Genomic DNA, 15,273 nt, shown 5'->3' with positions numbered 1-15,273 from the left:
CTCCCAACATGTTTAAGAAAGATACTTTCTGTGTTTAGGAATGAATCAAAAGTACTTATATCCATCATAAGGAACCTGTTGAGTGACCATATCTTCACGTAAATAGGTTTTACATCTTTCTGCAATATGTTCACCTTTGCCTATAATTGTAATGACTAAAAAACTTAGGGCACTGACTTTAAGTCTGCAGCTCTGCACTTATCATGCCTACTCTGAGACTAGTCATTAAAGAATGGCTTAGAACAGTATGGAAGTGTTAATGAAATATGGCTGAGGCCTAGAAAGGGACAAAAGTTCTCTCTTTTCCAGAAAATTAAGCCATGTTACTGTTTTTCCCTTAAACTCTACCACAGAGATTTCTGAAATTATTTCTATAATGTTGCAATTTCTTCATAAATAGTGGCAATTTTTTCAGCATGTCTACATATTTCCTAACTGAGAGAAAAAAAATCACATCTGCAAACAGTATAGCAATGCTTTTAAGTCTGCATGTGAACATCACCTACAGCAACAGGAGGAATTATTAGTGTGACACAGTCTTTTTCAGCTGTGAAGTAATAACAGCTCTATGTTGTTAATATGTTAAGTATGGACAAAGTTCCTGTGTAATTTTAATTGTTTTCACTGGAGTCACTGCATGACCTCCTTGCCAGCTTATGCCACTTTCAGTCTCAGTCTGTTCTGTGTTCCCTCTGCAACTGCTGGGGAGGGAGAGCTGCTTTGCTCATTATCATTTCTGAAACAGTATTTTCTTTCTCTTGCTTTAATTTTTTTCTCCTCCAGCTCCCATCACCTTTACCTTTTAGGAAATGTTCCTGATTAACATGAAAAAAAAAGTTATATTCTACCATACTATGTGTGCTTCTTGATGTGTTTGAAGTTGTGTGTAGTCTGTAATCACTTGTTTGAAAAAGTTTGATTCCTTCTAAAAGGGGGGCATATAAAACCTCTAGAGACCTAAACCACTGCTGAAGACCATGTGATGATTGCTTTCTGTTCCCAAAGTGCAGACACTGTGTTCTGTCATTACAGAATGGAACTGCTTGAAAGTTCTGCTTTGCTCTTGCAGACAAATAAACTTACTCAAATATTAATTTGTACTTTTTAAACTTTAACAGTGGTATGTTGACAAACTGATGGACTGGAGAAAAAAATTGTATCAAGCTAGGTGATTAGTCTTGAGCTTGCTCTTTGGCGATAGCAGTTTAACTTGCTGGGTTCAGTCAGCTTCAATTTGAGTGTTACTTCTGCTTTGTAATATTTTCTGACATTCATGTGCAGCACTTGATATGTTATTACGCCAGCCTACATACCAGTTTGACATATAATAGGTACATTTTTTTGTCACACATTTTAAACGACTTGTTTAAATAGCCTTAGCAACAGATGGCCTGGTTGACAGCATGAAGCAGTTCTTGGAACTGTAAAACTCACAGTACTTGGAAAATTCAGTACATTTGATGCTTTTATCTTATACCTTTTTACTTGGAGGTTTTAAAAATCTGTAATTACGTGCTTAAAGCAACCTTGAATTATACATTTTGGGTTTGATGACATTTTGAAATTGTTCCTTTCTTGGTGCTGAGTCTGATATGTTTTAAGGTTGCTCTGTGTTAATTAGGCCCCATTTCAAGCTGTCAAACTGCTATTGTTACAAACTATTACCACTCCCTCCACCCACATGATTTGCAGAGTGCAGAGTAATACAGCATTACAAGCAGGCTTGAAATACAGTAGAGCAAGCTGAAGCTGCAAGGATCTGTTTCTCCTTTTGGATTTTTTTTTTTATCCTGTGGATAGCTGTGGACATTATTACCACTTCCGATTTTTATTTTTAAATTAACTTTCTAGCCAGTCTGTTGTCTTCAGATATAACACATAGATGTGAAGTGCTTGTTTGATCAAGGGCAGCTATCAGTGATCTCATATATGTGTTTTCAGTGTTTCCACATGAGACACCGAAAGGAATTAATGGCATAGACTTTAAAGGAGAAGCTATAACTTTCAAGGCAACTACTGCTGGAATACTTGCTACACTCTCTCATTGTATTGAACTCATGGTAAAACGTGAAGAAAGCTGGCAAAAAAGGCTAGATAAGGTAAGATCATTTTCCTTTTACTTTTGTTGAAAAATAAAGTTTCTTTAGCTTGAAATTGACATTTCAAATAAGCTGTTACTAACTTTTGTGCTCAAACAACTGCTTTTATTTTTATGTACAGCATTTATTAATTTCAGGGGCTTTAATTATTAACCCTATAAGATGTTAAGGAGCTTTGTTCTGACTGGTGGTATAGTGGCTCTTTTCATCATAGTGGTTTTTCCACAACACTTATTCAGATGGTAGTTGTATATTCTTTGTGTATATTAAGGACCTGAAATTATCTCACAGTAATAAGTGTATTGCTTATATCCTTCTGACACAGACCTAATTATTCATGCATGCAAAATGATGTGCAAGTCTCTGAATTGTTTTATTTAGATAAGAGGTGGTGACAACACTGGGGAGAACAGCCAGTTCTAACTTTATGACTTCTCAAGATAAAATTATTTCACTTTACTTTAGGAGATGTCTGACATTAAGTTATGCTTTATACTAATAGGTTAAATCTCCTGTTTGGTGTTGGAATATCTGTTATTCTGATAGCAGTGATAGTTCATTCTGAACCTACTCAACCACTGTAACAGCTCTAAAGGAGCAGTGTCTTCTTGTCTGAGATCTGTTGTTGGAGGCATGGCAGGTTGGAGTTCAGGCTTTAATTTCTAGAATCTTGCCATTGCTGGCTGGTGTGCAGTGCAGCTGTCTTTTTGTTCTCATTCCACCTCTTTCCACACGGTATATATAATGTATCAAATCTTACTCTGTTTTGTGATACAGTATTCAAATAATGATCATGCTCACGCAAAAAGCATCTGTGTTTGAATCCTTGACCCTGTCTTCTGTATTGTTTGTGCATATGTTGAAGCCTGGCCCTATCTCTATTGTGACTTCTATCAACAATTCTTTACTGGTTCATCTGAGCAGTTGGAGGAATTACAGTAAGTCCAAGACTTGAAGCTTTTTGTGGGATCATAGGGAGTTCAGGTTGGATAGATAGACCTCAGGAGGTCTCTCTTGCTCTTACCCTCATCTTAAAGTAAGGACAGTTTGAGTCAGACCAGGTTGCTCAGGGCATTATCAAGGTTGTAGATAGCACAGCTCTTCTGAGCAGGTCTACGGCTCACTTGTTGCTAGACTGAAAAGGTTTTGCTTTATATCCGGTTGGAGTAACTTTTATTCCGGTATCTGATGCTTATTTTTGAGCCTTTTGTAAACTATGAAGAGTCTGGCGGAGTTTCTTTATTAGTTTCTTGAACATATTGGAAGGCTGCTGTTAGGTTCCACAGCAAAAGCCTTCCCTGTGCTGAACAAAAACTCTTCATTTGTGCTGATGAGACTCTCCTTAGAGCATGTTTTCCCTGCTTGTAGTTCAGTATATTTTAATAAAGAATAATATGTTAAAATAAAATTTCAATTTATTTAGATTTGAGGTTTCTCACTTTTTTGTTGTCTTCTGGACTAACTTTAAAGTACTTGCATTAGATGCAAGTGGTTAGCAAAATCAAACCTAAATTTCACTTGGGGTCTCATGGGACTAATATCTCATGCAGCATCAGTAAGTACATTTTAAAGGGGCTCACAAACTTCTTTCAACTTCTTTTCCCAGGAATTAAATAGGCAAAAGCTCGCAAAACCTCAGAGTTTTCAACTTGCTTTGCTTTGGCATACTTGCAAATTTCAAAAAGGCCCATCTGCCAATGACATTTTCTGGGGTTTAGAGGACAGTCATGGTATTAAGTACCTTAATTAGTTGATAACGTCATTACTTTTTATTCCTCTCTTTGCTCACTTTTTGGAGGAGGAGAATTTTTATTGAATTAAATAACTAGAGTTGTGGTGGGATAGCCTTGGCAAAGGGTGAAATGCTCACCACCTATTCAGCAGGATTAGAGAGAAAAGTAGAATGAAAAAAGCTCATAGGTCAAGAGGGAAGGATTGCTCCCTGGCATTTGTCACAGCAGAACATCTTGACATGTGGAAAATCAATCTGTTGCTGATTTAAAATAATGGGAGGTTAATGGGAGACAGAAGGACAAATGCTGGGATAGCTTTCTTGCCCCTTTTCCCCAGCTCAACTTCATTCCTTCCCCTTAGGCTCCTCTACCTAGAATCATAAAATCATTAAGGTTGGAAAAGACCTCAAACCTCATCAAGTCCAATGGTTAACATAACACTTCCAGGTCTGCCACTAAACCTGAGTCCCTGAGTGCCACGTCTACACCTTTTTTAACATTGCCAGAGGCAGTGGTACTACTGCTTGCCAGTGCAGGGCAGCCTGTTCCAATGCTTGTCTGCCCTGAAAGTGAAGAACTTTCTCCTAATATCCAATCCAGCCCTCATCTGCTGCAACTTGAGGCCATTTCCTCTTCTCCTTGTGCTTGTTACCTGTGAGAAAAGACCAAGCCCACCTGGCTGCAGCCTCCTTTCAGGCAGTTGTGGAGAGGAATGACTTCCTCTCTGAGCCTTCTTTTTTCCACACTCAGCACCCTCATCTCCCTCAGACACTCCTCACAGGACTTGTGCTCCAGACCCTTCATTAGCTCTAATGCCCTTCCCTGGACATCATCTCCACATCCTTCCTGAGTTGAGGGTCCCAGAACTAAACACAGGATTTGGTGTGTGACCTCACCCATTCTGAATACAGGCGGACAAACCCCTGCCCTGCTCCTGCTGGCCACACTATTACTGATCCAGGCCAGGATGCCATTGGCCTTCTTGGCCACCTGGGCACAGCCTGGCTCATGTTCAGCTGCTGTCACCAGCACCCCCAGGTCCTTTCCAGCCACTCTGCCCCAGCCTGTGGAGCTGCCTGGGGTTGTTGTGACCCGAGGGCAGGACCCAGCTCTGGACCTGGTTGAACCTCACACCATGGGCCTCAGCCCATGATCCAGCCTGTCCAGATCCCTCTGCAGAGCCTTCCTGCCCTCCAGCAGATCAATGCTCCCAACCAGCTTGGTGTCACCTGCAAACTGACTGAGGCTGCGCTCAAGCTCCGTGTCTAGATCATCCGTAAATGTATTTGGATTGCCCCAAATACTGAGCCCTGCCAGCAGCACTTGTGACCAGTCACCAGCTGGATATAACTCCATTCACCATCAGGGCCCAACCATCCAGACAGATGGTTGGGTTCTTAACCAGCAAAGAGTATGCTCATCCAAACCATAGGCTGCCAGTTTCTCCAGGGTAATGCTGTGAGAAACGGTATAAAAGGCTTTAATGAGGTCTAGACAGGTGACATCCACAGCCTTTCCCTCATCCACTAAGGAGGTCACCCTGTCATGGAAATTCAAGTTGGTCAAGCAGGACCTGCCTTTCACAAAACCCTGCTGACTGGGCTGTGTGCCCTGATTGTCCAGTATGTGCTGCATGCTACCTGAGGTAGTATGTTCCATAACCTTACTGCCTGCTAGCAGCAGGCAGTGCAGGTGAGGAATGGAATGTTTGCAATTAATCCAAAACACTTCATCTTTGTAATTCCTTCCTCCTCCCTTTTCCTAGTTTTAGTGCAAGTAGCCTCCATCAGTGACAGCCCTCTGCGAAAAATCTGTTGCAGTGTGGATCATTCATGAGACATGGTTCCTTCAGGAAATACCCCTGCAGTGTGGACCTAATATGTTCTCTGCCCTGGAGCTGCACCTCCTCATCTTTTTGGTCTTGGCATCTCCTCTGTGATTTCTCACTTTTTCTTCCAATTCTTCTCCCCACAGAGTGTTTTTTATTCTTTCTTTTTTCCCCTCAGAGAAGTGTCACATACATGGTGGATGGGCTCAGTCTGTTGCAGTGAGTCTGTTTCGGAGCTGGCAAGAGCCACCTGTGTCTGCTGCTAGGCAGCCCTAGTCTCCTCCCACAAATGCTACCCTTGTGAGGAGCACCTTGATGCCTGCACTCTTGAAGACACCAATGGACTGTATTCAGACCTCTACTACCATTATTCCATAGTGGTGGAGCTGCTTTTGTTCTAGTTTTTGTCTTTTCGTTTTAGTGCTTAAACATCACTTTTTAAGAGTAGCTTATGGGCCTGATCAAAAGACTTTGCTTTCCTTCTGATACATAGATGTGGGATGAAAACGATACAGATCTTTGTATTTTAGGTTTTCTTGAATCTGTGTGTAAACTTCTCTGAAAAGGAAATAAGTATTTTGAGATGATAGAAGTATAGGTTCTATGGTTAGTTTTCTTTAATTACCAAAACAGTCAAGTGTGAATGAGATTGCTATGAAGCATGTAGTATTATCTAAAGCAATTGTAGTTACAGCTTTTCTTTCCACCTTTTGCATTTAGCTCTTAAGATCTTGAGCTTGACTTTCTGTTTCTAGTGCAGTATATAATACATTGAATGTATTTTAAAATAGACTTTTCTTAAAATGTATACACATTGTATACACCAAGGATTTTGTCATTACTGTTTGATCCACTGTTTTACTTGCAACAAAGTCTTTGTGATAATGCTTTTCACGTTGTCTTGACTGCCACAGCATTTTTCTGTTCTTGTTTCTGCCTTCTTTAATACTATTGCCACAAAAAGCTAGCAAATTTGGAGAGCCGTATTTTGACACATGCGAATTGTAACTAATTTCCAGATTGAAGTACAGAAAGTGTAGGGATTTGAGGTGAGTAGGAGGGGTTGTGTTTTAAGTGAGGTCTGTTTTGTTTTTCATTCCAAGCCTGGAAAATTTCTGTGCTTTTTCAGTGACTTATACTCAAGTCATGCTTTATATATCCTCGGGACTCTCCAGTTCCTTTAAGAAAAGATAAACAAGCAAAATTTTGTGAAATCTGTTAACAGGTACTGGCTCTTTGGTAGTTTCAGAAGGGAAAAGCCTACAGTCACAGTTAAAAACAATATTGTCCTCATCAAAGCGCTTTTTTTTTCTTTTTCTTTTTTTTTTTTTGTGTGTGTGTAAAACTATATTGCCTTGTTCTACATCAAAAATATTGCCTAACTGGGAATGTTATCACCAAATTCTCAGTTAGTAACTCAGCCTTTCAGTGTTGCTTTAGGGTTTTCCACTGAATCTTAAAATTTCGGTTTGGGTTGCTGAATAATCATACCCTTTTCTGCAAGAAGTAGTGTGTGATGTCCACCTGAACTGGCTTTCGCCTGAAGTGATTTTGAAAGGGGACAGAGAAACATCTTGTGAAAAAGGCTGATTTTTGCAAGAATTTCTATCTTCTTCATGAAAAGTATCTGGCAGTATGCAGAATTTGCAGAGGCAATATTAGACTAAGTCTAATTTTCGCATTACTACTATTTTAGCCAAAATACACAATGATAGTCACCATCAGGTGTGTATATACACTGGCTCCTAGTACAGTCACAACCTCTTAGGGGAGAAGGATGTCCAGTTGCGCTCTCTGTGTGGAGTCCACAAAATTATTCAAGTTGCCCTAATTATAGATACAAACTTACAGGGTTTGAATTGTTAGTGTATCACTACTTCAGCAAGTTAGTTTTTTACCAGTTTTAGTTTTTACCCTTTGTTTTCCCTGCCAAAGCATCTGTATTAAGGAGGTTTATATGAAACATCAGATACAAAGTATGAACCCCAAGGAAGAATGAACAACTATGCTTAAACTAGAAACCAATTTTTGCTTGATGATCTGTTTTCTTCCACATGACTTAGAAGGTATCCTCAAGGTAGCTAGTTCCCCAGGCTTTCTATTATATATGTATGTATATTGGCACATATAAGGCATACATGCAAATAAACTCAGAAACCCATCATCTTTGCAGTTGCTGCTTAGAAAAAATAAAACCTAGGTCATTCAATTTATTGTCATGTTCACAATTCATTTTCACTGCATCAAATGATCATGTAATTTTACAGGAGACGGAGAAAAGGAGAAGAATTGAAGAAGCGTACAAAAATGCTGTGACAGAACTGAAGAAAAAGTCCCACTTTGGAGGGCCAGACTATGAGGTACAAATTCTACCTTTGAAATTTTTTAAAACACTATGACCTTTTCTGGTGGGTTGACCCTGGCTGGATACCAGGTGCCCACTAAGCCACTCTACTACTCCTCTCAGGTGGATGGGGAGAGAGGATATCAAAGTCTTCTGAGTAGAGATAAGGACAGGGAAAGGTCACTGACCAATTGCTGACAGAGGCAAAATTGAATCATCTTGGGGAAATACAGCTTAATTACTAATCAAATCTCAAAACCATCCTTCCCCTACTCCTTTCTTCTTCCTGGTTTTAATTTCACTTCCAAATTTTCTGCCTTCTACACCTCAGCTGTGCAGAGAGAAAAGGACATCTCACATTGTCTCTGCCACTCTTTCCTCCTCACAGGGAGTACTTCTTACACTCTTACCCTTCTCCAGGGTGGGATTCCTCCCACAGGAAACAGTTCTCCATTAACTCCTCCAACATGAGTCCTTCCCATGGACTGCAGGTCTTCATGAACTGCTCCACATGAGTCCTTCCCATGGAATGCAGTCCTTCAGGAACAGGCTGTTCCAGCATGGGATCACAGTCCTTCCAGTAAACTTGCTCCAGCATGAGCTAGTCTCCATGGGGCCACAGGTCCTGCCAGAAGTCTGCTCCTGTGTGGGCTTCCAACCAGATCTTGACATTCTTTGGGCATCCACCTGCTCCAGCGTGGGCTCCTCAGCAGTTTGCAGGTGGATCTCTGCATCTCCATGGACCCTCCAAGGGCTGCAGGGGCACAGCTGCAGGCTGTACAGAGGCTGCAGGGAAATCTCAGCTCCAGCATATGGAGCACCTCCTGCCCCTCCTTCTTCATTGACCTGCTACCTACTGAGCTCTTTTTCTCACTATGCTCTTCTCCAGCTGCAGTTGCATGGGGTTTTTTTTCCCCCCTTGTTAAATATAATATCCCAGAGATGCTGCCATAGTTGCTGATGGGGGCATGGCCTTGGGCAACGGCAACAGCAGGTCCATCCTAGAGCCAGCTGGCACTGTCCCAGTTGGACATGGGGGAAGCTTCTGTCAGCTTCTCACAGAAGCCACCCCTGTTGCCACTAAAGCTACCAAAATCTTGCTACACTAACTCAGTACACTTTTAAGACTGGGTTGTTTCTTAGGGAGGAAAGTGAAGTTTCACAAGCCAGTGAAAGTGTGATTTACAAGTGTGTTCATGCCACACTTACTTTTTTTCACCCTGGAAACTGAAACTGTATAAAGAATCTCAGTCTTTGATTTCTTGAGTGGAAGTATATCTTTACCTTTGATGCTTTGCTTTTGTCTGAAGTATGTTTCTTACAGATATTTTTGTTGATTTTTTGTGATTTTCTCATACATTTGATACCACTTATATGTAATTGTACTTTCCCTTTTTATTTGTTCAGCTGTAGAGATAAGTAAAGCAAAAATATGAAAACTCTGACAGTCCTGGAAGATGAAGTTTAACTTGAACTGATTTTTAATTTGTCACTGCCACTTGAAATACCTTGTTTTCAAGTTCAGATTTTAAGTTCCTTTCTTCCATTAAATTGCATTTCATCAGCATTCTCCTCAGTGAGGTATCCTCCTCAGTTCTATCCTAAGATGCATAAACCAACTTTGAAGAGTAATTGTAGAATGGTTTAGGTTGGAAGGGATATTAAAGATCATCTAGTTCCAATCTCCATGCCATGGGCAGGGACTCCTCCCATTAGACCAGGTTGCTTAGTGCCCTATCCAGCCTGGCACTGAACACTTCCAGAGAAGAGGCATCCACACTAATGTAAGCTAATGCACCTGCAATAAAGTAAGCTAGACCATTTCATGTACATTAACACATTTTCTACTTTCAAGTCATAGCCTGAGAAATAATACTGTACAGATATTTAAGATACTTGACATTAGATGAATTGTTGTCACTGAGACATGCAATGTTAAAGAATAAAATAAAGTTGGACTTGTCTACTAGGTTATGAATCCAGCTGTTTCTTCCAGGTGTCTCTGATGATACACAGTTTTGGGTTTTTAAGTTGCAAGACTAGGTTGTTTTACAATACAGTAAAAGCAGTAAATCTAATTTTATTAAATTACCATTTTAATTAGTAAACTAGCATTTTCAGTCCTTGACTTAACTCTACCAGCTGTTTAGTGTTAAACTGTTATTTCTGAGAATTTTCAACAGAGATCCCCAAAATTTTGTCTTCCTTTGTATTTTTGAACACATACCTGAGTATCATTGCCTTAAAGCACTTTTACACTGAAATACTTGTAATACTTGTATACTTGTGTAATAACTACACAGTTATGTTAATAGATGTACTTTACTGACCCTGTAAACATTTTCAGGAGAAGATATTTATTAATTCAACCCTACATTTGGTGTTAAAGCATACTGACACTATTACTCAGTTTCCTGGGAATTTTTCTTCTTTATGCCACTATCATTAAATTGTTTTTAGAGGGAGACACTTCCTTTAACAAGAAGAGATTTTCAGAGAACTTGTAATCCAAGAATATTGATGAAAATGTTGAGATCTGTAGAAGAAATTTGCTTCCATCAGTTATATATAAAATATAAATATATATTTCTAATATTAAATTGAAGTGAAACTTTTATGTCTCAGAATTTTTAACTAGTTTTTTCTTCTTGTGCTCTAGGAGGGTCCTAATAGTCTGATTAATGAAGAAGAATTCTTTGATGCTGTTGAAGCTGCTCTCGATAGACAGGATAAAATGGAGGAACAGGTACTAAAACTTGAAAAATGTCTTAATGATGAGTACTTCCTGAGAGACTTCTTTGACTTACAGTCTGTTCTGAGGTGTATCTCCTGAAGCTCTAGTTATTTTATTCTAACACTGATGATCAGGGAATTTCCCTTCCTATTTTTACAACAAAATACTGCTTAATGCTGATTTTGGGAAAGTAACTTCTAGACATAGCTTGTCTAGAAAAGAACAGTGTAAATGCTAAGTTTATTGAATGTCTCTAGTTTCTAATTCCTAAATAAATGTCTTGTATGAAAATTATCTATTTGTGACTGCTGCCCTTTTAAAATAAAAATATCAAATACTACAGCTGTCTCTCAAAATGTAATAATTGGTCTGAAGTTCCTTTTTACTTTAGTGATATATGGAATAGGAAAGACATAGTTCTGCTTGGCTACTTCGCTAACTCATTTCTTGAATACACTTCAGTGACAAGTATCAAAGGGATAAGATGCATTTTAGAAAATACACAAAGTATGAGAAAGTATAGTAGCTTATAAAATGAGATGGAATAACAAAGTCATACATCCTTTGTCTTAAAAGAGTTTATGCTTAGGAATATAGTGAATAACAATGACACGAGATTTAAAAGACTTTCTAGTGGACCTGTAGTATCCAAAAGAATTTACCTTATGTTGGGATCTCCTAGCAAAGAGTAAAGGGTTTGAGTGACTGTGATAGTACTACGTGGATTTTTAGTGCTGCCAGTGTGTTTTCCTTAACTCTGAAATACACCTTGAAGTTTGGATGAATTCAGTCTTCAGGCCCACTCACTGAGAATTCCAGTAGGATGACAGCTTCATGCCTGTCATGGACAGCATTAGTTGTTGTAGGCACTATGTAGATTGAGCATGACTCACTTTGTTTCACAGTCCACCCCGTAGCAGCTGACTAATAATAATTAAACCTATGTTGTTGCAGTCCCAAAGCGAAAAGGTTAGATTACACTGGCCAACATCCTTACCTTCTGGAGATGCATATTCTGCTGTGGGGACTCATCGATTTGTGCAAACAGTAAGATATTTATCGTGATCTTCTAAGAATAACGGGCTGGTCTGTGCTGTTTCTATGTAACATTTTATATGGGTAGATGAGATTTTTTTGGTGTTTCTAGTAACTTCCAGTGGCCTACTTATTTTCAAAAAAAGTAGCTGGAACTGAAGAAGGACTGCTTTTTGTCTTGGCTCAAAAGTACTGATTTGAGAATCTGTTTAGAATCCTCTCTATTTGTATCAGGTTTGTCAGGCAGAAAAAAAAAAGGAAAAATTCCAATTGGTTAACTCCAGCGTTTTCAATATACCTTCACCCACATTCATTGAACTGGTTTTATTAAAAAAAAATTTAAAAATTAAAAAAAAAAATCATTTGGTTGTATCAGAATCCATTGACTTGTTTTTTAATGTTACTGGAAACATTGTGCTCCTGTCAGGGCTACACTGGGAGCATAATATATAATAGGTGCATGAAATCAGCATTTGCTGCTGTGCTTGCTGCTTATGGTGCTTTTGTTTTCCTTTTCTTCATTATCTTGTGCTTGCAAGTTGGTACTGAATGCTCTGTTGTGCCTTTGTTCTGATTACTTGGTTTTTTCTTTGTCTGTCTCTGGTAGCCCTATAGTCGCTCTTCCTCCATGTCTTCCATTGATCTAGTCAGTGCCTCTGATGATGTTCACAGATTCAGCGCCCAGGTACTGTATTGATGTGTCAAGTGGGGGTTGCATATCTTTGCTCTATTTCATCCTCTTCTCTAGAACCTGGTTTGTTGTTTTGTTTTGTTTTTTTTTTTTGTTACGTCAATCACTGCTTGCTTTAAACTAGTACATTGAGACAAACAAAGGAGTTCTCTATTCCTATACTAAATGGTTGTCTTTCTTTACGTACAGCTTGCATGCATACCACTTGTGCAGAGGCCCAAATCTTGTGAAACTATTTGGTTTGCTTCAGTAGCTTTAATAAAAATGCCTATAGTTTGAAAATTTTGTATATCTAGTTATAATGTAAGTAGAATATGTTTTACATAGGCTGGAGAGGTTCTTTGCTTCAGATTGAATAGTTTTTCTTGCGTTTAAATCAAAGGTTTGATTTTTGTCTGAAGTGTTTATTTGTAATGTTATTAATACATTGAATCTTACAGTTCACTGTTACTGTTTTTTACCTCTATGACTAGTTTGATTACCAAAAGGCCATTAAGCATGTTGAGAACAAGACTGTGGGTATGACAAATCATATTGAAGAGTTTATGTATATTCACGTGTCCTTCAGAAACTAAGTCTGACATCCTGAATATGTCAGTGTTGCAATACTAACATATTCCAGTAATGTACAGAATTACTTTAGGTGCTTACTAGGGAGATGATAGTTTAGAGTAGAATTAGGTAAGGTTTTGCTTTTTAGTCTCTAAAAAGACTAAAAGACTAGTTCAGATATGTTATTCATGCTGTTTCTTTCCTTCTGTGGTCCATATGTGATGGTGAATCTGGAGCTTCCTTCTGGGATCTGCTCTTCTGGAGGCTTTCTAAAGTATTAGCAAAAGCTACAACCAATCTTTCTTTTTTTTTTTTTCCAAACAGGATTTTTTGTTGTTGTTTGTTTTGTTGTTTTTTGTTCGTTTGTTTTTTAGCAGAGCCTGGAATTTTATTACCTGCAGACATTACTACCAGCTTCATGAGCAGGACCAACACTTAAGGACTAGCCTAGCGGACTAATATTCGAAGACCTTTTGCAGTCAGTTTATTTCTAAAGTCTGAACTTACTGAAGGGGAAACACTATGCAAGTCCTATTGTACAGCAGCGATAGGCTCATCTACCAGTACTCCAGTAGCTGAGTTAGTTTTCTAAGTTGTTTTTTCTTTGGAGGAGTAGTAAAGTGAGGGGATAATAAATAATAGAAAGCAAGTTTGATTGCCAAGATGGGAGCTAGTACTCTGTCAGATTGTGTGTACAGAGATCATACAGCATAGGGGAAACTCATATTTGCCAAGGTATTTTCACCTTTTCTATGCCTGTATTAGTATCTCATATTTCATATGATTCATATGATTCATATGCATTCATATGATAAAACTGAGTTTTAGAGCACCACTGTGACTGCAGAATTGGTCACTTAAAAACAAACCTGAGGTGGACCAGGTCCTTATCACAATAGTGCTGATGGTTAAATATCAGGATCAGGAGTGAAGTTGCTCTTTTTGCCTGCTGCATGGATTATACTACATGAAAGTTAATATGAAGTGCCTCCTAATCCAGTTTCAAGTTAGTGGACTCACTTTAGAAAGTATGAATATCCATCCCCACATGCAGTTCCACCCTCCAAGTATTTTCCCTAAAACAAATTTTTGCCTTATTAACAAGTCACTCCACCTGCTCTGGAGTTCCAGTTCTACTGAACAAGACAACAGAGAGCATGATGCAAACCTTTTCATTCTGTCTGCTGTGGATTTCATTAAAAAATGTTCTAAAAATTGGCCTCTGTCCCCAGGCTGACAATTTGTCTTTAGGAAGGCAAGTTCATATCTTGATTCTTAATAAATGTAACTATTTCCCAAGACTTTATGTGAATTAAGCCAATTTTATCAGTAAAAAGTCAAGTAGCAACTTGCAACCCTGTTTTTTAAGACTGAGACGTAGAAACATGTATTCTGATGGGAGCTGTTTCTTCAGTGTGCCCTTAGAAAGGCATTGTTGTCTCTGCCAGTTGAGTGGGAGTTCAGATCACTCTCTTTTAAAGATCTATCAGCTTTGTAATAGGTTCTGAGTTGTTCTTAGGCCCTTTGAAAGGAAGAACTTGCCACTCAAAGTTCAGGTAAAGGCTGTATGGCATACAGGTTGCAAGTATTTTTGCGGACCATTCTTGTTAGCTAGGAACCCAGAAGTAATAGAGAGCCTCTCAGGTGAGAGAGAATCTTTTTATCTTGCCTATGCCTCTGAAATAGGTGCAGGTTGACAGATGGTGACCAGTGCATATACTGAATACAGTTTGTACAAGACAGTGTGCCCAAGCAGGTTGGGTAGGTACTGCATTTCCTGGTGAAGCAGAAGTCTGTTTAGACTGTGCTCCTGTGGATGCCTCCTTCTCTTCTTTACTTGATATTTCCATTATCCCTTTGCATTTACTACATAAATCAAAAAGTATCAAAAGACAAAAGTAAATGTATAAAGCATAGCTTTGTCCTTAATAAATTTAGAGGTGGGATAGAAAATACATAAAGGCCTGAAGGTAATGGCAAATGTTGAAAGCATGGCAAGGATTCCATTCTTACAGAAGTGTGACCTAGAGCTAATAAATTGAATATTTAAATAGCACACATTCTTACCTGGTTTGTAATGTATTGCTATTGTTTCACTGGGAAAAAAGGAAGAAACTTTTGGAGGAAACCTGCTTAGTGACTGGCAGCAAAAGTTGTCTTGTCTAGAAGCTGAAACATAAATCTTGGTGGTGCTTTTTGTTCACTGAAACTCAAAACCAAAGCACCAAAAACCTGGATTGATAACTTTTCCTTGTCT

At 38.8% G+C, this 15,273-nt stretch overlaps 1 protein-coding gene across 2 annotated transcripts in view; it reads left to right on the top strand.

Moving 5' to 3' along the window:
* The window catches only part of CERT1 (ceramide transporter 1), a 79,487-nt gene that overhangs the window by 53,932 nt on the left and 10,282 nt on the right, over positions 1–15,273 (top strand). The window contains exons 7-11 of one of the 2 annotated variants that reach the window (XM_005522730.3): positions 1,942–2,099; positions 7,928–8,020; positions 10,664–10,750; positions 11,693–11,785; positions 12,381–12,458. In XM_005522730.3, coding sequence (XP_005522787.1) covers positions 1,942–2,099; positions 7,928–8,020; positions 10,664–10,750; positions 11,693–11,785; positions 12,381–12,458 — 509 coding nt within the window. The remainder of the gene's footprint in view (positions 1–1,941; positions 2,100–7,927; positions 8,021–10,663; positions 10,751–11,692; positions 11,786–12,380; positions 12,459–15,273) is intronic. The other variant, XM_014252359.2, reaches the window with a different exon arrangement.

This window comes from Pseudopodoces humilis, chromosome 4 (assembly GCF_049639895.1).
Source record: "Pseudopodoces humilis isolate 2021_Gansu_Grassland_sample_001 chromosome 4, ASM4963989v1, whole genome shotgun sequence".
Classification (NCBI taxonomy): domain Eukaryota; kingdom Metazoa; phylum Chordata; class Aves; order Passeriformes; family Paridae; genus Pseudopodoces; species Pseudopodoces humilis.
This window is presented reverse-complemented; position numbering and strand designations above follow the sequence as displayed.